The sequence below is a fragment of the Carcharhinus amblyrhynchos genome, chromosome 15 (genome assembly GCF_965287045.1).
Source record: "Carcharhinus amblyrhynchos chromosome 15, sCarAmb.v2.hapA, whole genome shotgun sequence".
Lineage (NCBI taxonomy): Eukaryota > Metazoa > Chordata > Chondrichthyes > Carcharhiniformes > Carcharhinidae > Carcharhinus > Carcharhinus amblyrhynchos.
Window position 1 is genome coordinate 48,202,393 of NC_137338.1, and position 22,841 is coordinate 48,225,233.

Here is a 22,841-nt window from a genome sequence, read left to right on the forward strand (position 1 = left end):
GAGTCAGGCTGTAATTTTGTGAAGAGTAGCTTAGGGACACAAAACGAGTTCAAAGGTTTGGAGAAGGTATTAATATCCCGATGTTGGTGTTGATAAATTCATTTTCCTCTGTACTTGTGGCAGCCTTAATAATAATTGGAATATTAATGCACCTGCATGATATGTGAATGAGAAGAAAAGTTTCACACTGATATTGTCTTCCTCATTCACAACCTGTGAGGTTTCCGTGTCATGTTCCACTTGGTATTTCTTAGGCTGTTGGCCACTTAATTTTGTAAAAAGCTGCTGCTTCATACATGGAGATGCAAAAATAACTCTTATTCACAGGGACAGGGGCATTCTATTCAGCCTTTGTGAGCTTGTTCTGTCATTCAGTGAGATCATGGTGGTCTGGACCTTAAAGTCATTAATCCCTGTTGCTCATATCACTTGATGTCCTACGTAATCATAATCTTTCAGTCTTCAGTATGGAAATTTCAGTTGATCCAGCAGTCACAGCCTTTTTTGAAGCAGAGTTCCATGTTTTTGTGAAAAAATGTTTCCTAATATTACTTTGTTTAATTTTAATATTATGCCCTCTTGATCCAGATTTCCCTAACAGGAATTCTTTGATAACTACCCTATCTGATGCTTTTTAAAATCATTTTAAATATCTCAGTTAAACCACAAAGGAATAACAGCCAGGTTCATGCAACCTGCCCATTTAATTTAACCCTCTGAACCCTGGTTGTTATTCTGCTAAGTGTTCACTTCTAATACCAAAATATCTTCCTTGCTTTTCTGCATCCAAATAAATGCAATTTTCCGATGGGGTCTGGCTATGTTCTCTGTAACTTTTCCCCCCTTTTTATCCCACTCTTGGTGAATATTCTGTCAGCCTTTTTAATTACTCAATGCACCTGTGCGTTAGCTTATAAAAGGTTAGCACAAGGGCATTTAAATCCCTTTGCCCTTCCACTTGTAATCTCATCCCATTAAGGAAATACTCTGATTTATCTTTAATGGATCCATAATGGATGATTCTGTACTTTTCCACATTAACTTCAATCTGTTATAATTTTGTTCAGTTACTTGGTTGCCCTTTGTAAAACTCTGCCCTCATCTGCACAAATTGTTGTGCCTCCTAACTCAGTGCCATCAACAAATCTGGATGTACAATTCTTTCTTCCAGTCAACAAAATATATGATGGAAAGCTGAGATGCCAGCTCTGGAGAACACCACTTGGTACATCCCAGCAATCAACCAATATTTCCTTTTCCCACACATTGACTCCTTTCCCTCACGCCAGTAGCCCATGTTGGAAGTTTTCCTCATTTGCAAGCTTCCTAATTTCTTGTGTGTAACCCTTGTCAAATGACCCCTGGAAGTCCACATTGACAACATTCAGAGACATCCCTCTTTCCACCAAGGTAGTCCACATAAACTCTCCCAAATGATGCATTGTCATCCCATCAGTCTGCATTTTGCTCTTAAAGGAAGAAATTGTGCACATTTTAAAAGTTCTGACCTCTTGTTTAGAAACTCCGCCTTCACTGAATCCTCTTGCTGGGATCGTATGGACGAAGGCGAAAATGATTCAGTGGTGATTGACGTGCAGGTAGATGCAAGTCGTTTGCCATTAGTAACTGGTTCAGAAGGAGAGCAGGTATTCCGATTCTACTGGGTAGATGCTTATGAAGACCAGTATCATCAACCAGGTAATGGCAATATTTTCGAAGATTTTACTTATAAACCTGAAATACTGAATAATAGCTCCGAAAATATACTGATAGAAATAGTTAGTACTTTGTTATACTGATATTAAGTGTTTTATGTAATTATGTAACACCAAATATGAATGCCTCATTAGTTAGTTGGTAACTTTAAGATTTATAGATATCTGTCACAAAGTGGAGTGATATTGAACTTGAAAATTTAACTCTATTTCATGCTGAGTTTTTCCAGCATTTTCTGTTTTTATTTCCAGTTTCAAGCATCTGCAATATTGTGCCTTTATTTGTCTGTTGTTGGTTTGACCAAGAAATTGAATTATTTTGGAGTATGTTACTCTGCTTCAAATAATTACTTAGTGTTTGTCTCGACTGCTTCTTGTGGCAAATAGGTCTGTAAAAAGTAGTTTGTTTGGGCTGTTATCATCGCTCTCCAATATGATGAACACCCTCTACCTCAGCCCTGGCCTCTGACTCCTCTACCAGAGGGAAAAGCCTTTCTCTAGTTACCCTGAATTTTGCAATTTGAAAAAAACTCTTCAAATACACTGTTATGGTCTTCTCTGTTGCAGGGGAAATACACCCAATATCTCACATCTCTTTCGAATGGATTCTCATCCTTAGGCAGAGAGTGGGGATAAAGGTGTCTTTTTCAGAACGGCAGCCAGTGACTAGTGGTGTGCTTCGGTGGTCGATGCTGGGACCACAACTTTTCACACTATATGTTAATGATTTGGAAGAAGGAGCTGAAGGCACTGTTGCTAAGTTTGTAGATGACGCAAAGATATGTAGAGGGACAGGTAGTATTGAGGAAACAGGGAGGCTGCAAAAGGATTGGACAGGTTAGGAGAGTGGGCAAAGAAATGGCAGATGGAATACAATATGGAAAAGTGTGAGGTTATGCACTTTGGATGGAAGAATGAAGGCATAGACTATTTTCTAAATGGGAAAATGTTTAGGAAGTTGGAAACACAAAGGGACTTGGGAGTCATTGTTCAAGATTCTCTTAAGGTTAACGTGCAGGTTCAGTTAGCAGTTAGGAAGGCATATGCAATGTTAGCATTCATGTCAAGAGGGCTAGAATTCAGGAGCAGGGATGTAATTCTAAGGCTGTATAAGGCTCTGGTCAGACCCAGTTTGGAGTATTGTGAGCAGTTTTGGGCTCCATAATCTAAGGAAAGATGTGCTGGTCTTGGAAAGGGTCCAGAAGAGGTTTATAAGAATGATCTCTAGAATGAAGAGCTTGTCGGAAGGATGGTTAAGGACTCTGGGTCTGTACTTGTTGCAGTTTTGAAGGATGAGGGAGGATCTTATTGAAACTTACAGGATACTGCGAGGCCTGGATAGAGTGGATGTGGAGAGGATATTTCTACTAGTAGGAAAAACTAGAACCGGAAGGCACAACCTCAGGCTAAAGGGGCAATCCTTTAAAACAGAGATGAGGAGGAATTTCTTCAGCCAGAGAGTGGTGAATCTGGAACTTTCTGCCGCAGAAGTCTGTGGAGGCCAGGTCATTGAGTGTCTTTAAGACATAGATAGATAGGTTCTTGATGAATAAAGGGGTCAGGGGTTATGGGGAAAAGGCAGGAGAATGGGGATGTGAAAAATATCAGCCATGATTGAATGGCAGAACAGACTCGATAGGCTGAGTGGCCTAATTCTGCGCCTGTGTCTTGTAATCTTAGTATCATCGTTGCAAATCTAGGCTATACTTTTCATATGGTATTACTGCCCAAAACTACACACAGTGTTCCTTGACTGTGGTCCGACCATTGTGCTAAGCACGTTTTTGATTGTACACAACACTCACATCTGCAGTGAATTACAAATTTCTCTGCAACCTTCAGCTCCTTTCCATTGAGCTTGTACTCTGATTGCTTGTTTTAAGTTGAGTCTGCCTAGTGTATGAATTTATCTATCCTCCTGGAGTCCTTTTCAATTTTTTTTTGCTGTTTGCTTTACCACCAACATTGTCATCAGCAAGTTTCAGTACACTATGGTCAAGCCCGTATCTTCCTTAGAACAGAAAGACTGTGGGCACACCACTGACCATTTACCAGTCTGGGCAAAATTCACTCACTCTACCATTTGCTGCCTGTCTGTCAATCATTTTGTTTTATCAAGGCTGTGACATTTCCACTGTTTGTGGAGTTTTTGCAGCAACTTCCCTGTGATATAGAATCATAGAAACACTACAGTGCAGAAAGAGGCCATTTGACCCATCGAGTCTGCACCGACCACAATCCCACGCACGACCTACCTCCATATCCCTACATGTTTACCTGCTAATCCCTCTAACCTATGAATCTCAGGACACTAAGGGGCAATTTTAACATGGCCAATCGACCTAACCTGCACATCTTTGGACTGTAGGAGGAAAGCGGAGCACCCGGAGGAAACCCATGCAAACATGAGGAGAATGTGCAAACTCCACTCAGACAGTGACCCAAGTTGGGAATCGAACCCAGGTCCCTGGTGCTGTGAAGCATTGATGCTAACCTCTGTGCTACTGTATCGAATCTGAAAATCCATGTACACCACAGCTGCATCGCATTTATATACCCAATCAGTAAAACCTTAGAAAAAAACTGACCTAAATTTGCCAAATAGTTTTGGATGGAATTTCCACTTGGTTGAAATCAGTGATCCAGGCCCTTAGTTTTTGAAAATGTGTATTTTTTTCCCCTTGAGTTTCCAGTCAAAACTCATTTGCTTTATACCATACCAAAATGCAATTGGGTAGCATTTTGGAACATAGTGTGAGTGGTAACTTGACGCAATTTGAGTAATACAGCTGAAAATGGATTCACCGCAGAAAAAAAAGCTCTGTAATCAGAGCATCTAGTCCACTAGCTGTGAGTAACCTGATCATACAGAGCCATTTGCTAGCTGTACTGGTGTACAATAGTCAGTTTCTTTGTAAATTGAAAATTCAAAAGCTTTAAAAATGTATTGATTTATGACCTTGTGCCTTTTGTTTTAGAAAAAAGTCAAAAAAATTTAGAGCCTGCTCACAGGCCTGCAAGAGAGTTCAATTAACTGAAACTCGCCTTTGCGTTTGCATTGATTTGGGCACACAGCCAATGTTGTAGGAGGACTGTCTTGTAGAACAATGTTTTGAAATAGCCAAAGATTGCAGAAACTTGAATATAATTTGTGCATGAAATTCCACGATCGTTTCATGATTTTCTTTTGGGTGAATCGCACCAAAAGTACAGGTGTAATTGAGCAAAAATTCTAAGCCTGCTTGTTTTGACAGCTTCCTGTTGGCTATTCTTAATTATCTTATCAAATTCCTACATCCTCACTAAATTTAACATCAAATTATTGATTTTCTGAATTTGCCAATGTCTGCTGTTGGTCTGTCGCCCGATTTAGCCATTTTTTTTTCTTTCCTCAACCGAAATGTTAAATAGGCTGAATTTATTTGTCTGATGGGGAAAAAAAACTGAGACCTTTGCTCAATTACTAATTCTATAATAGCCCAGAGTGCAGATCACCCTGGGTAAGTAAGTAATCTACTTTGAGTTCTGCCAGTGCTTACAGAAGCTCTCAGCAATTACCTCCAGTGTACCTATGTTCTCACTTTCACCATTATTTATAAAAATTACTGCAATATGAAATAGCTTCACTGTCGTAACATCCTCCACAACTAAATTTCATTTTTCCAAGCAGTCCTACCTTCTGTTTAATTATTATTTTACTTGTGTAAGAAATAGTAGAAGTATTTTACATTATTTACTAGTCGTTTTAAAAAACCTTTTAATCTTCAATTTCCCTTTTCATCTTTCCTTTTCTGTATTTTAATTTTCCCGAGCTTCAGTAGCCTTGTTTTACTGTATGACTTCCTTCATAATTTGTATAGTTTAATCTATGTAGAATTCTTTCATTTGCACCCTTTTTTCCCTTACAGAGATGAATCTAATTGCACTCTATCCATCTTCTGTTTGTAGATTCTCCACCGCTGATCTATTGTCCTGTTCACTGTCTCTTCCAACCAGTTATTTTGTCCTGATCTTCTGTTATCTCACTAAACTGTCTTTTTTTGGCTTTTAACTTTTCATTATTCTTTACTGTACTTTTGTTGAATGTACTTACTAATTCCCTGTTGTCATGTTCTCCTCACCCCAGTTAATTGCTCTGCTTAATTTCTCTGTTCCAAGCCAAGCAATGTTTCATTAATTGTTAGGTTAGAAACATTCACATTTAAAAGTAGCTCTGGTGCATTCCAACAAATATTCCCCATTTTGATTTTTGTTGCATTTATTTCTGTCATTTTTGAACGGTTAAAAATCAGTCTGGAAAGAGGTAATTTCTGAAATAACACACAGGTCACACTCAATGCCCTACAATGCACTCTGAGAATTGTACTGCTTCCTTCCTTATTGCTTTTTTAAATTCTTGGGTGGTATGTGAGCATCCCTGACAAAAGAAGCATATGTTGGTCATCCCTAATTGTCTTTGAGGAGGTTTGTCTGAAACTGCACTGTCCTTGCTGGCTAGCACTGCTGTGGCAGTGTGCACCCCGTCAGCTTGCACTGCTATGCGGTGTGCTCCCCCACCGTTTCACACCGCCGCGCAGCGTGCCCCCCCCATGCTGGCTCGCACTGCCGTGCCGCGTACACCCCCACCAGCTTGCACTGCTATGCGGCATGCTCCCCCGCTGGTTCACAGTGCTATGCAGTGTGCCCCCCGCTCCCACTGGCTTGCATTGCTGCGCAGTATGCCCCTCCTCCTGCCTCACACTGTCTGCCCCCCTGCGCTGCTGCACGGCCTGCCCCCCGGCGCCGCCATGTGGCTTGCCCCTCCTGCAGCCTGCCCCCCCCGCCAGCCCGCGCTGCCACGCAGGATAATGATTTTATTTATATCCCCAGGCAAGCCCATTGATTATCTCCTTTTCTTTTACCTTTTCAACCCGGCCAAGCTCTCGCGCTTTCTTTACACCACCACCACCACCACCCCCCCCCAACTTTCAACCTTTTTGAGGCATCTAATGTGACATCCAAGAGCTGTCCTGTCTGAGATTGGCCAAGAGCCCAGTTTAAAGACTGACCTTGGATGATACTCATCTGTATTTTATGAGCAAACCTGTACATAATTTAGTAAATACTACTGCAGGACAGGGTTACATTAGACTTAAGTGGCATTGTTTCTGGTCTTGGTGTGTTGCATATTTGCTTTTAATTGGGAGGACAATAACTGACCATTTTGTGTTTTTAATCAGGAGTCGTATATCTCTTTGGCAAAGTGTGGATTGAATCAGCAAAAGCACATGTCAGCTGCTGCGTGGCTGTGAGAAATATTGAGCGCACAGTGTACCTGTTGCCACGGGAAACGGTACGCAAAGGCCTTGATCTTGCCTTAAAGTTGTTTGTAATGGATGTTGTTATTCGATTTTATAAATTAGTCAACACAAGGTTCATAATATATAATATTGGTTGTTTTCATTGTGATGATTGTATGGTGATAATGCATTTTGCATTGGTGCAATCGTGTCAACTGCTTGGAGTAGAGCTCTTTTTAAAAATATATTTAAATTTTAACTTTTTGCTAACACATTCAAACTCCACCATGGCAGATGGTGAAATTTGAATTCAATAAAAAATATCTGGAATTAAGAATCTACTGATGACAATGAAACCATTGGTGGTCCAGCCTACATGTGACTGCAGAGCCACAGCAATGTGGTTGACTCTCAACTGCCCTCAGGCAACGAGGAATGGGCAATAAATGTTGGCCAGCCAGTGACACCCGTGTCCCACAAATGAATTAAAAAAAAACTTGAAATCTAACTTCTGATTGCCAACAATCCTGTTTTAAACCTATTTTTCATATTTGCAATTTCTACTCTGGACCTGTTACACAATAACCAGAAGCAAGAGTCTGCTACCAGGTCCTTCAAGCCTGCCCTGTCATTCAAAATGATCATGGCTGATCTATGCTGGCCTCAACTCCTTTTCTGTGCCATTTCCCCATTGCCCTCTGTTCCTCTATCCAGCAAATATTTATCCCCCTCCACCACCCTTTGATTCATCAACCCCTGCAAAAAGGGATTTCCACACACCTCAGTTTCAAATGACTGGCCCTTTATCTTGTAGCTATGCTTCCTTGTTCAAGACTCTACCACAAGTGAAAACATCTCACCATCTGCTCTGACAAGCCCCTTCAAGAATTCATGTGTTTGAATAAGGTTATCCCTCAGTCTGTTAAATTCCAAGGAATACAGGCCCAGGCTATTCAGTCTCTCTTGATAGGACAGCCCTCTCATCCCAGAAGTTAGCCTGGTGCGTCTCCTTTCAACTGCCTCCAATGTTATTACATCCCTTTTTAGATAAGGGGACCAAAGTGTACGCGATATTCCTCGCAACAGCATGTACAATTGCCACAAAACCTCCCTATTTTTAAACTCCAACCTCTTTGCAATAAAGGCTAAAATCCCATTTGCCTTCTTAACTAGTTTAAATTTAAAGTTTATCTAATAGTGTCACAAGTTGTTGCAGAATCGCAGTATCCTCATCACAACATGCCTTTGCATCTCTCTTCATATCATCCACAAATTTGGAAAATTCATCTATCTTGTTGCAAATGTTTTGTATATTTATATAAAGAACTTTTAGCTTTGATTTTTTTTATCGTCATTTACAGCTTTGGATTTGCTCTGCGTTGCATTTTTTTTTACGTTTCCTGCTCCAGCCTGTCACGCTGACAGTCAAATTCCCCCTCAATATCCTGTGCCACCCCTCCCTCATATACCCCGACTTTTTAAACTTCCTTCTTAGTTAGGGCCCTTGTGTGAATCCTTGGAGTAACGTAATGTTTATATAATCTGTTCCTAACTGTTGTTTTCTGTTAACACTCAGACTGATCACCAGCCTGCATTCCTACCTTTTAACTTTGACTTTCTAATTTTCCAAGCAACTGAACCCTCACCTCCCACTCTTTAGTTTAAAGCCCTCTCTACTTCCCACGGTGTACAGTCTGCAAGAACACTGGTCCCAGCTTGGTTTCAGATGTAGGTCGTCCCAATGGTGTAGCCCTCCTTTTCCCCAGTACTGATGCCAACATCCCACAAAATGATAGTCACTTCTCCCACACCAGTCTTTGAGCAATGTATTTGTCTCTCTAATTTTATGCATCCTTTACCTGAGGTCTGTGCAAATTGGCAATAATCCAGAGATTCTGTTCTTTAATTTGGTGCTTAATTCCTCAAACTGCAGATGCAGAACCTCATCCCTTGTTCTACCTATGTCGCTGGTGCCGACATGAGGAGGTGATGGCCTGGTGGTATTATCGCTAGACTATTAATCCAAAAACCTAGCTAATGTTCTGGAGATCTGGGTTTGAATCCTGTCACAGTGGAATTTGCATTCAATAAAAATAGCTGGAATTAAGAATCTACCATGAAACCATTGTCAATTTTTGAAATCCCATCTGGTTTGTTAATGTCCTTACCTGGTCGGGTCTACTGCTGATTCCAGAGCCACAGCAATGTGATTGACTTTCAACTGCCCTCGGGCAAATAGAGATGGGCAATAAATGCTAGCCAGCCAGCAATGCCCTTGTCCTGTGAATGAATTTAAAAAAGCCTCCTTTGATTAATTTTTGTATGAGTTGGAAAATTATGGATTCAAGCCCTACGCTTAACGTATGATGACATAATACTGAAGGAATGGTGGATGTACGAGTGCCATCTTTTGGATGACGCTTTACGCTGAAACTTTTTTATGCCTGCTCAAATAGCCACAAAAGATTCCATGGCGCTAACAGAAAGAAATTGGGGTCAATGTGGTCAAAAGATTATTGGGCTTTTCATCAGTTTGCAAATTGGCTGCCAAGTTTGCACCTCAGAAATAATCCATAGTTTGAGAAATCTTGAGGGCATAATTAGGTGCTGTGTGAAACTCAGTATGTTTGCTGCATTGCTCTTTTCAGTATTCCGTGTTAAATTGCGATTGTATAATATTATGTTATCAACCTAGACATGTAGTGACTGTTTAAACTTTAATATTTTTTATTATTTTGAGATATTTTGAAAATGATAAAAATGGGTTTGTTCATTATGAATTCTTTTCAGCGCCTAAGCCTGAAAACTGGCAAGGATACAGAGACGCCTGTGGGAATACTGGATGTTTATCAGGAATTCAATGAGGTGGTTTCTGAAAAATACAAAATAATGAAGTTCAGATCAAAGGTTGGTAAAACTTTGTAGCATTCCCCACCGTCCGTATGCTCAGTGGTTTCCGAGGACCTTGCTGACATGCTTGTGTCTTAATGTTTCAGAAAGTGGAGAGGAGGTATGCTTTTGAAATTCCAGATGTTCCTGAAAATTGTGAATACTTAGAGATCAAATATGCGGTGAGTAAAGGTCAACTACTCAAATCATTTGTCAGAATGTATTCTAATTTGTATTTAGGCCGCGGGTGTTATGGTTTGCCTTCAGATGAACTGAATTGATTATTGATTTATATTGATAGCAGTTTTGTTGTAGAAAAAGCGTATTGTTGTTCGCCAAGTGATGGCACTGCAAACTCTGGTGTATACACAAACTATGAAATTTAATCTCCCGCAGGTCACTGCACTTTTTATTTTTATATTTTGGATTGAACGAAGGGAAGCCAGATGAGTATTTGAAGGGGAAAGGAATCCAGGATGTGTTGATGGGGTTAGAGTAGTAAATAGACTGAAATAGAGATTTGTAGGGGCGATTGGCCCGTTCTAAATAATGGCCTGTTACATAAATAATGTAATGAATAAATTTGTCGAATGTTTCTAGCATTTGTCAGCAAATATGAAAACATCTTTGTGAAAAACTTAACTGTCCACTTTCAATAAACTTGTAGAGTGAATACCTAGCTGTACCTTAGTTTAACTGTATAACGTGCTGGTGAGGCTACACTTGGAGTATGTGTACAATTTTGGTCTCCTTAGTTGAGAAAGGATATTCTGCATTGGAGGGGGTGCAGAGGAAAATCACTAGGTTGATTCCAGAGTTGAGAAGGTTGGCTTATGAGGAGATACTGAGTAGACTGGGACGATACTCACTGGAATTCAGAAGAATGAGGGGAGATTTTATAGAAACATATACGATCATTAAGGGTAGAAGCAGGTAGAAGAACATGGTAGAAGCAGGAAGTTTGTTTCCACAGGCAGGTGAAACTAGAGCTAGGGGACATGGCCTCGAAGTAAAGGGGATCTGATTTAAGACTGAGTTGAGGAAGAACTTCTTCACACAAAGAGTTGTGAATCAACGGGATTTCCTGCCCAGTGAAGCAGTTGAGGCTACCTCATTGAATATTTTTAAGGCAAGAATAGATAAATCTTTGAACAGTAAAGGAATTAAGGGTTATGGTGAGTGTGCGGGTAAGTGGAGCTGAGTCCATGCAAAGATCAGCCATGATCTTATTGAATGGCGGAGCAGGCTCGAGGGGCCAGATGGTCTACTCCTGCTCCTAGTTCTTATGTTATGTTTTTATGTACCTTTGGTATTTTAATGAATGAAATGTTTGTAATTGGCTGTGTTGCTTGATGCAGGCTGACCTGCCTCAACTTCCTTCTGACTTGAAAGGGGAAACCTTTTCTCACGTGTTTGGCACCAACACATCAAGTCTTGAACTTCTGCTCCTGAATAGAAAGATCAAGGGACCAGGCTGGCTGGAACTCAAGGCTCCACGTAAGAATTTTACATTTTATTTATTTATTGCAAACCTCGGCCAGGACGCTCTCAAAAAAAAATTCTTAAGTGCCAAACTTGTATAAAAACTGGAGTTAATCCCACTGGTTTTTTTTAAGCAGGATTTTCAAAATGAATCTCCCACACTCTGTGCATCACAGGGAGTCCTTGTGTGAATCACGCTAAAAATCAGGAGGCAGGACCTATTCCCACTGGAGAGACAGGCAGCATAGTGCTTTGTGGGCTACTATGTATGTGGTGTCCTGCCACCATGGCACTGCCCGATGCTCGAATTAAACACACTTGCAAATTTGCTGGTTACATTTCACAATTTTGTCCTAAAGAACACCCTCCAATATTAGCAAATTCCCAGATAGTCAAGGGTAAAGAAAAAGTACGAAGCTGAGTCCAGGTGTTCCATGTTTTGGGCTGGACCTTGCAAAGAAACTATAAAACTAAGAGAACTGAAGTGCTGTAGGAACAATTCCTTGCCATTTGTGAAAGCTTGACTCTTCTTGTGGCTTAACGCAGGAAAAGGAACCTGGTGTTTATCATTAATAGTCTCCTCACTCCACCTCTTCACAAGCACCATCAGCGATAGGAAGAGATACTTGGGGAAAAATATGCTGACGTAGTGAAATCAGGGAGGATGAGGAGCTACTCAGTTTAGTGGTGGAGGTCTGATGATGTTGGCGAAAAACCTAAGGTGGGGGTGGAGAAGTGAATGAGGAATGAAACATTTCAAAGAAGGTGGGAGCCATCTGGAACAAGGTGAGGTGCTGAAAGGTGGGGAAGGTACCAGAGTAGTTGGGGAACGGGTCAAAGTGTGATTTTTGTGACATGGGCATGTGCTGGCATCCCAGCAGTTTGGCCAGTACAGCTGGTGGAAGGTGTAAGGAGATGGAGAGGCTTTAATAAAATGAGCCTGGTGCGTCCAACCATGAGTCATGTTTCTATCAAAGTTGAATGGTTCCTCTTTGGTTATGAATTATAACAGTTATTCAGGATTAATGTGTTTTAACCAAAGACATAACTTCATTAAAGCAGTTGCTCTTGAACAGTGTAGTGAGTTGTGAAGCAAAAACGGTTAGATTTGCAAGCGGTAAAAGAACACAAGTATTTTGGGTTTTGCAGCATCTCCATGATGCCTCAAAGCCCTTTCTTACTGCCAACGAATTAGGGTACTTTGAAAAGAAGATAAAGCCCACTCCATCCAGACAATTGCACTGCAACAATCGTAAAAGAAATAGATCTCAACAGTTTCACACACAATTCCTTAAGGCAATGAAGCAGAGCTTCAGGAGACCATGCTAGCCAATAACTCCTCATGATCCCAGGTAACTATCAATTTACTTCCCATGTGTGTATCTATCCTTTTTCCTCAGCAGTCTGACAGACTCTCATTGAAGAGACTCATAAAATCATACCCACTGCACATATTGGTAATCTGTTTCGGGGGGCAATGGATTTGCTGTGAGAAGCAATATTTACCAGCATGAAATCTAGCCATTTCCCCACGAGTCTCATGCGCACATATTGTGATCCTATTATTCCTGCCCATCTCCAAAAAAAAACTCATCCAACTGGACAGCATTCAAACTCTTAGTTGTTTGAAAAGGCCTCAGTCACCACTCTCAAATCTTGTATTCTTAGAAAATAAACATGCCTAACTCTCAGCCTTTCCTGTAAATAAGTGCTCTAAGGCTTTTTGTGTGCAGAGAGATCAAAATCAGATGCTGTATTTGAAGTGTGGACGTTGGAAGGTTTATAACACTGCTTTAATGGCCCTAGCAACACAGCCTAAAATTCTGTTTGCTTTTCCTCTAACAGCCACATGCTGCTTTTATGTATCTGAAGGATGATCATTTTTATCTTCAATCTCCTCCTTGATCTTCAAGGAATATGCCTGCGTGAAATAAAAATTTCTGGGATTTTTCTAACTCCAAAATCAAACAAAATATACAGCTGCTGCGACATTCTCCTAATTTCTATTTAGTCAGCCCACAGCCTTTTGATTATTGTCTGAATGACAAACCCTGTGCGCTAATTTGTGAGTTAATGCTCTAATCTAAGTTGTTAACGGTGGCTACTTGCATTGAACTGTGTTCATTTTTCATTGTTAAATTAGCAGAGGGTTTGCAAACCTTCATTTCTGCTGTGCAAACAGCTGTGACAGGCGCCGCTATCATTTTTTTTACTTTTGAGTGCATTGCTGTACAATGTCATTGCATTTAAATTATCAGCTACATAGTGAATTATACAAACCTGTTATGGGTAAAGCCTGTGTTTTGACCAATGCCGCACCTTCCCTGTGGTATAACTGCTCTTTCACTTTAACACACAATTCTTGGTCATTTCTGATCTGCGGTTGAAATTCAAGCTGGTAAGCATCTTAAATTTCTTCTTAAAAATTAGGCGCCGCATCCAAGAGTTACTGGGTAGTGGGAACCATGAGTGTTTTATTTTTGTTTTTTTCACGTCCATCCTTAGCGTCAGGCATTCGGATTACAACTACAACTGTTGGTCCAGTTCAAATGAACTAATTTCAGCACTGACTAAAAACTTAACGGATCCGTGTGGATTCATTGGAGAGTTAATTAAAATCTTTTCTGTTTTCTGAATGCTGATACAAGAGAGTTGATCCAAGCATAATATTTCTTGGCAAATTATTTATGCATTTGAAAATACAGCTGTAGCATCATATAGCTCATTTAATTTTGTCTTTAGCACTATTATGATACTCTAAATGGTCTCTGATTGCTCTGTCAAGATAATTACATAAATGTAGGTTTAGCATTTTTCTGTAGTGTAGTTCTTTTGTTGTACCATCACTGGGAACACGCATATTACGAGTGGATCTAAATTGATACCAACTAAAATCCTTTTTGTTTGCCATTTATTCTGTTTTTTGAACCAATATGTTTTTGTAACTCCGAAAGCACCCTGCAAATGCATCCGAAAGCTGTTAATCTTTCATGGAAGAGGAGGCACCTCTATTCCCATCTTCCTGTGCCGATTAATAATCTGTGGGTTGGGAAAGGAGAGATTCGCTGTGTGAGCCGCGCTAGATTGTATTCATATGTCCTGTGTTATTAGGGATGTAACCCAAACTCTTTGGGTAAACTGTACTGAATTTACTCTGCATGCGTGTGTCCAAGTGGCATGGCTACTATTGGAGGGATACACCATTCTGTGACGATGCGAACTGATTATTTCTTTGTAGTTGACATTAGTCTGAAAGATTTGTTTTCCTTTCCCATCCTTAGTGTTGCTAAGTAACAGCATTAAGCGTTTGCAGCTTGGTGCCAATAATCATTTGAAGTGTGTTGGTCCATTCCATGTTTTGTATCTGACACAAGCCCAAGCTGATCATCAGAAGGTCAAGAGGGCCTGGTCAGTTTGAGCTGGCTGTATTTATTGTCCATTTCTTATTGGCTTGAGAAAATTGTGGGCTCTCTTGAATCAATGCAGTTCTGGTGGCAGTGGAAACCAGCCTATTTCCGAGAATATCAAGGCTCAGCCATAAAGAGTGAACTCAAGTCTTGTGTGAAAGCCAAGGGATGCCATTACGTTTGCTAAAAACAGAAAATGTTGGGAACATTCCGTAGGTCAGGCAGCATCAGTGGTTAACATTTCAGATTGATGATCCTTCATTAGAACAGATGAGTTGGGGTAGAAGTAGGTGGTAGGGGTCCACATGTTGGTTTCGCAGCAGCATGAATTTACAACGGGATCTTCTGCTGGTCCCTGCCACGATGTTTTAAAAACCCCACTGGAGGCTGCATCCCATTAATGGGATGCAGATGAAGCCTGTCCCACCATGCCAGATTCTCTGCAATCCTGGTGGGAAAACATGTCTAGAACAAAGTGGTGTGCAGATGTCGGGACACTCCACACGCGCGCACACATGCACACCTGCACACGCATACACTCCCTAAACTCTTTCTCTACTCTACCGCCCTCTTTCTTTTGAATTCTTCTTTAAACTCCACCACCTTCACCAAACTTGTATTCACTGCACCAAATACCATCTCCTTTAGCTGAGTCGCCATCTTTTGATTACAGTGGAGTACCCTGAATGTTTTTCCTTGTAAGCAGTGCTATATGAATGGTTGTTGTAATAGTGCATTTACCTGTTTTTTTGTCATATGCTAATATTTGCCACTTTATCACAAGTCGTGGTGGCAGTTTTGTAGATTTATGGTCACCACATTAATGACATATGGTTATGTTACAGGACTAGTAACCTAGAGACTGAGCCATCGATTTAGGGATTGCAAGTTCCCAGGAGAGCAACAGAGGGTTCATTGAATATGACCCAGAATTCGAGGTTTTCTTTTTGGACAGATTTTGATCTAAAAGGGAGTTGAGTGTCATAGGGAGCAGTTAGGAAAGTAGAATTAAGGCATACTCTGGATCAACCATGATTTTCCAGCAGAGAAGGCTCAAAAGTGCCAAATAGCCTATTCCTCTTTCTCATCTTATGACTTTGTGATGATATATCATTTAGGTGAATGTCTTAAAATTCAGCTTTTTTCTACAGGATATTTAGCAAGAATGCAACTCAGATGGTGAATAATTATTCATTTTAGCCATGTAGTGTTTACTTAGGAGCGAGCTAATGGATTTTTACTTATGGACGAAGATTTCCCCTGGGTCTTTTGAATAAGTTCATTTGCAGGGTCAAGTGATAATGTGGTTAATAGGAAGGGCTAGGTGTGTAGTAGAGAAAAAAAGCTTTTCGTCCTGGCTGAGGTTTGTTTAAAGACCGAGGTCTGCAAGCTGCTCTGAAAATCAAAATCTCTCTGAAAGCTTCTTTATATACACTCCTTTGTAGTCAGTATATTACAGCTGCTAACTGTATTTAAAGTGAAATTTTAAGAGACTGTTGCTCATTTGGAACTGAAATAGTGATAAGTTAGAAATTGACGTTGTTTCCTTAAATATTGTTCAACTGTTAACGATTAAGCTGTTTCCTTTGTTAGAGTTATAGTTAAACTGTGTTATGAATAAAGCTTGTTTTGATAAAAATTCCTTAATTTCTCAGTGGAGTTACTCCTGGAGCAAATCCTATCCTCACACTTATGCCAAAATAGAAAAGTTGTTGGGGTCTAACCTGGCTTCACACTATACCTTGAGGTTTGTGTTCAGGATCCTAACAATTAGCAGTTTGAAATTTCAGACTTTTTTTTCAAATCTAGAAGTAAAAATTTGGTATTGGAGAGACTCTTCCCGCTCAAAAAAGACAGTAGGACTAGGGGGCACAGCCTCAAGATAAAGGGGAGGCGGTTTAGAACGGAGTTGAGGAGGAACTTCTTCACTCAAAGGGTGGTGAATCTCTGGAATTCTCTGCCCGTTGAAGTGGTGGAGGCTGCCTCGCTAAATATTTTTAAGAAGCGGGTTGATGGGTTCTTGATAAGAGAGGGGATTAAGGGTTATGGGGAGAGGGCGGGAAAGTGGAACTGAGCCACAACAGATCAGCCATGATCTTATTGAATGGCGGGGCAGGCTCGAAGGGCTAGATGGCCTACTCCTGCTCCTATTTCTTATGTTCTTATGTTCTTATGTATTTGTATAAATTACCACAAAATGATTGGATTGTCATTGTAGGGAAGAAGACCTTTTGTCTTTACTGTGTCTTCAGCCCACATTAACATGGTTGATTCTTCATCATTCTCTGAAGTGGACAAGCAAGCTACTGAATTGCAATTAATCGCGACAACAGTAGCTCACAAAGAATCCCCCCTACCACCTGCCACCTTCATTAGTTAACTAAGGATAGGCAATAAATGCTATCCTTGCCGATGATATTCTGAGAACGAATAGGAAAAATGAAAAAGTAGCTTTCAATTCTTCAGTTCCATTTTTAGTTTTTGAAACGTTGAACTTAAATTGTAGTTTTGAGTTTGTTAGCAGTCCTAATTAAAGTTTAAGATTAAGGGGTGGTGGATGCCGAGAGAGAGGAAAGAAAGGGTTGGATATGCGTATAAGGTTGACATTTTCACTTGGTGGCTTTTGGCGTAATGTAAATGTAACCAGCTGTGTTTTTCTCTGTTTAGAGCTTCCCAACAAACCCATGAGTTGGTGCAAAGTGGAGGCTGTGGCACTAAAACTCGATCATGTGACTGTGATCAAAGATATTCCTCCTCCTCCTCTTGTTGTCATGTCAGTCAGCATGAAGACTGTGCAGAGCTCAAAGACTCATCAGAATGAGGTATGAGTTAAAAAAAAATCTCATTTACAATCTGTTATTAATTCATTAACACCTGCTTCTGCCAACACCCTGATATTGACTTCTAATAACCTTTTTTTCAGCATTGGCAAGGATAATCAGCAAGATTTATATTTTGAGATTTGTTCATCAATTGCTGTCCCATGCCAAGACAGTTTTATGAAGGGCCTACATTTTAGACAGGTTTTGGATTGTGCCCAGTATATTTGACATCTGGCTAGAATGATTTTCATCAGAAAATATTGGAGTTTAATACGTCAAGTGTTACTATTGATATCTGCAGGGAAGCTGCCTTTATAATGCTACACATGGGAAAATAGATACCCAAGAAAAGACTCTCTCAATTGTGACCATTCTGCAAGCCATCACCTCATTTTGTAAATGATTGTTTGCATTGGAGTGTATGGTGGCAAGTGGGACTAATGTCTCTTCGCCAAAAGCTTTTTGCTTGGATCATTTGTTTGTTTGGATCCTAACTGAAATGAATTTTTGGTAATCTCAACCCTTTATCCTCATTTAATGTTTATTTCTGTTTAAACAGCAAATGCTAATGACTTCACCGTGTTTACTTGTTGAATGGAGTACGCTGAACACCACAGTGTGCACCAATTGATTTGACAAACATCTGATGCTGAATCACTTCAGCATTGGCGATACAAAGTGTGGGTTTGGGCAGAGGGCAAATTTTAAAATGTTATATATCTGACACCAGGTCCCACACCATCTCCAATCTGTCCATTTTGATTTGATTTATTATTGTCACATGTATTAGTATGTAGTGAAAAGTATTGTTTCTTGCATGCTACACAGACAAAGCATAGAGAAGGAAAGGAGAGGCTACAGAATGTAGTGTTACAGTCATAGCTAGGGTGTAGAGAAAGATGAGCTTAAGATTTAGAATAGGGTTTTAAAAACACAGAAGGAGAGTAAAAGATAGAATTAGAGGGAATGCTGGGCACAGCTTGCAAGTAGTCGCCACATTCTGGTGCTATCTTGGATTGAAAATTTTACAAAATTGGGTCAGGGTTCGTTCCATTAAAAAAAAATTCCATAAAACTGTTATTGTGTAATTCACCCTCAGAATTACAGTAAAATACACAAAGACATTGATAACTCAGGTTTCAATAAAGATTGTTCAAAGATTTGAGGGGGAGGATAACAAACCCACTCAGAATGAAGACTGCTCAATAAATATTAGACTAAGGCTGCAAGCCTCCAAATCGATCAACATTTTAACTTTGGTCTGGCTGACCAGGTTTCCTGGGTCTTGTGGAAACTTGGCAGTTCAGAGGAGGTGATAACTGCCAGATTCACTAATTACTTAGTGTGTTGCTCTTCCTCTGTGCTGTAACCATTCTATGATTCTAAACTTTGCTGGCTGCGACAGGGAAATGGAAACAAGGAATGTTAACTGCGTTCAGTGATGAAATCTGACAGGACTGAAGGAAAACCCGTTCTTCTGAGTTTGCCCACCTTAAACTGACTGCATCTTCCTCCGCTCCCATCCTGCTTCGGAGCTCATATCTAGTCGTCACTTTAGTGAATCCCGTTAACATTCCTTGCTTTTATTCTTTAGGTCGGATTCTGCTTCAAACCCTGGCATCACCTTGAGCACACCTTAAGAAAAAATTCAAATGTGGATGAAACAATGCCAGAGGATATTTGCAACAATTGATATTGTAACTGCATATATTTCAAAATGACCCATTGAAATGATTTACCTGTTTCCTTTTGTTCCAGATTGTGGCCTTGGCAGCTTTAGTTCATCACAAGTTCCCTCTGGACAGAGCTGCTCCCCAGCCTCCATTTCAGGCCCATTTCTGTGGTAAGAATTTCCTCTACTCTTCAGAAAGTAGAAGTGTTAATAAGTAAGAACAATGTGCCACTGGACACACCGATGGTATTAATAGTTGATATCTTTCGGTTGGTGAACTACATTGACCAAAAGAAAGAAGTAGAAACAGGAGGAGGATTGAGTCCTTCTTCACACTTGAATTTAGACCTTGAGAAATGTTGTTGAGTTTAATTTGAGCCCGGGCTGATGAGATGAAGGCAGCTTTGTGTCCTTGTGCTAAATCCCGATGCAGAGTGAGTTTTGTTTCTCTCGATCTACTTCCAAGTGGCTGATGCTCATCAACATAACATTACTTGCCATTCAACACTAAGTGAGGCTGGCATAGAATGTGTGAAAAGCCATTGGTGTTTAACGAGAATGGTTTTTCTAATGTAGAAGCAGTGTTGGGGTGGTTTTCTGCATGCAATCTGTGGCTGATGTTCATGCAAGATGTAAAAGTCAATGATTTTTTGTTCCCTGTTGTAACATCCTTTATTATGATCATAAAATTCAGTCTGTGAGAGTTCTTCTGCCCTCTTTTCTCCCTTTTTTGAAGATAATGACTCATACTGGGCAAGAGTTCCTTGGAGCTAACCACCAGTGGCTCAAGTAAGCCTACTGAATACTGGCATGGTATTTAGCTGCGTAGAACCTCACTGAGCCCAATGCTGCCCTCTTCTAACACCCATGTGCATTCATGCTCAGCAGCAGTTACTGGTTGTTGATTGGGGTGGGGAAATCCGTTCACATGAAACCCCCAAGCATTCAGAATGTGACCTCGGGTCACAGGATTGCCTGGTCCTCTGAGGCAAATATTATAATAGTTCTGTAGTGTGTGAGTGAAAAGGCCACAGCTTCTCTGGGAATTGAAAAGATTTCATGTGTGCTTCTTGATTAATCTTGATTAATGCACCTGGTACTTTTCTAAATGTACCTCTCGTTGAATGGAGAGTAATAACAAACCTTTGATATTTGTAGGACAAAGCATTTAGCAATTATATCACTTGTAACTCCTGTCACCTTTCCTGAGGTGAGTATAGTAATAGATCCCCCAGTATGGTACATTGTAATCCACACAAGCACGCATTATTCAATTATTGTGGATACTCTTTGATGAACCCGACACCAGGAACTGATCTTTGAAGCTTCAAAAATCATGGCACTGGTAGGACAGTGTCTTTGGGAGTGGTGAGTTTGGATGTGTGTCTGTGGGGGAGAATCAGGTTCCTTGATTTTGCTATTCATCTGTTAATCATGTCCTCCAGAAAGAAACCTGTGTTGAGAACATTGTTAAAATACTAATGCTGTCTTCTTTCCCAGTCATCAGCAAGCCCAGTGATTGTATCTTTCCTTACGACTTCCGGGAGGCACTGACAAGAAAAGTAAGTTATCTCTCTGTCTGTTTATCAGCACATGTGTCTAGATTTCTTTTGAATAAAATTCTTAATGTGGAGATGAAGAAAGGAATGTGTTTACCTGTACAGAAATTATGCTTTTTCATTTCTTGTTATTTCCATTTTGAATATATTAATGGGAGGTTTAAACTGCTCCAGATAAGTTCTGTTTAATAAATGGATGGGCCCACGTGAAAAGACAGTTTATTCATCAATTTTACACTAATTGCTACTGAATGTGTTTTGCGGAATGTAAATATTTTATTTAGCTTCCCTGAAATAGAATCCATACAGGCCTCCTTCTGCACTGTAGGGATTGTGCGAAGCTATCTTGTGTGGATTTGAGCTGAGGCCTGTAAACAATCAATGGTGAATGAGCTGAACAGACAATGGTCCTAAATCACCTGGCTAGGGACCTGCCTACTTCCATTCATTATCCAGTGATCCCTGGGAATGTGTGTGAAGCAAGGGAGCACTGGGCCTGGACGTGCTGCTCCTTTGGTTCAGTGACTGGCTGACACTTGGTGACTCTGATCACGACTTTGGTGCTAGAGAACAGACAATAGAATACGTCAGCATGAGTCAGTGCTTTCAGGAGAGGAAACAAACCTAGCAGAGGGAGGGATGCTTTTCATGACCGAATTTAACTTGCATCATTGGTCTTTAGTGGATGCTGGTCAGTTAATCAAATATATTAATAAAGTACTTGGTGAATTAAGGAATGACTACTTTCACTTGTGTGAATGCGGTGCTAGTTTTATGAGTGAATTGCCAAGATATTGAAACAATAATTTCTCATTCAATGTAATTGTGTGTGAATTTATTATTTCAAGCGAATTAACCCTTTTCGAGGTGAATGTTTTAGAAAGGGATTGCCATTTGTATCCGATGTCTGCCACATCTCTCAAATGATGAAGTTGATTGGAAATGTTGGACATTGACTCTCTGATGAACACTATCCAGCAATATAATTTGGCCAGGGTATTATACTCCCTGTAGCCAATCTCAATTCTGGTCATTTAAAGGAGTAAGCACGGGAAGAGTGTAACGGCTGTGATTGTCTGAATTACAGAGGAACTCCTACCACAATGGAGTAAAAACGAACAGCACATTTTACATTATGATTGGTGTCGGGGGGGCCAGCCTGCAAGTGGGATAAAGTGGTGTGAGTCTCCCGAGAGGATGTGGGAGGTCTCACTTTATTTCACCCTGGGAATCTGATCAGGCCTCCGTGCCTGATTTACATTCCAAGTTTAGCATTGCTGCAAAGTGACTTTGCGCTGATGTTTAATTTGTAGTGTGTGATTGCACTGTGCAATAACTCACAAAAGGTAGACATAAATGTGATTTTTTTTTCATTTAGTGAATTGCTACATGTTTGGGCATTGATTTGAAATGCACTTTTCCATGGCATTTTGTTCTCAGTTCATTTGGGGGGAAGAAATGTTTTTCAAAAATGCAGAAAAAATTTGAGAACTTTGGCAGGGAGAGAGTTTTGTTTTCACAATTTATGGTCCTGGGTCAAAGTGGCCGTGGAGACATAATTGGACAGTTTTGTGCTAAGTTATTAGAAGATATTGTTAATAAATTTACAAAACACATTTTACAGAAAGTAAGCACATATACTTGTAATGCATTGTAATATCCAGTTCAGCTCTCAGCCCATCCCTCATTCCCCTCGCAGGCCTCCATCTCCTCTGGTCTACCACACCCGCCACCTTCTCCTCTGGTCTCTCCTTTGTGCGACCTCCCTGTCCCCCTTCTCCTCTGATCCTTCCTCCTCTACTTTTACCTCCCCCCGCCCCCTCTACTCTTGGCCCTCACTCCCCTTTTCTCCCAGACAAGCAATCTGGATGCGTTAGATCTGGAACAGAAAATACTGTGAACACCCTGCAGGTCAGGCTACATCAGTGGACAGGACAGTCTGATGTTTCTCGTGTGATGGACTCTTTGCCAGATGATGAGTACATGTCAGAAACATTAACTTTCCTGTTCTCTCTG

The 22,841-nt window shown here is 40.5% G+C and overlaps 1 protein-coding gene across 1 annotated transcript in view; it reads left to right on the forward strand.

Moving 5' to 3' along the window:
* The window catches only part of pola1 (polymerase (DNA directed), alpha 1), a 277,825-nt gene that overhangs the window by 19,813 nt on the left and 235,171 nt on the right, over window positions 1-22,841 (forward strand). The window contains exons 10-17 of the mRNA XM_080203919.1: window positions 1,520-1,698; window positions 6,935-7,047; window positions 9,785-9,901; window positions 9,991-10,065; window positions 11,242-11,380; window positions 17,440-17,594; window positions 19,353-19,437; window positions 20,767-20,828. Coding sequence (XP_080060045.1) covers window positions 1,520-1,698; window positions 6,935-7,047; window positions 9,785-9,901; window positions 9,991-10,065; window positions 11,242-11,380; window positions 17,440-17,594; window positions 19,353-19,437; window positions 20,767-20,828 — 925 coding nt within the window. The remainder of the gene's footprint in view (window positions 1-1,519; window positions 1,699-6,934; window positions 7,048-9,784; window positions 9,902-9,990; window positions 10,066-11,241; window positions 11,381-17,439; window positions 17,595-19,352; window positions 19,438-20,766; window positions 20,829-22,841) is intronic.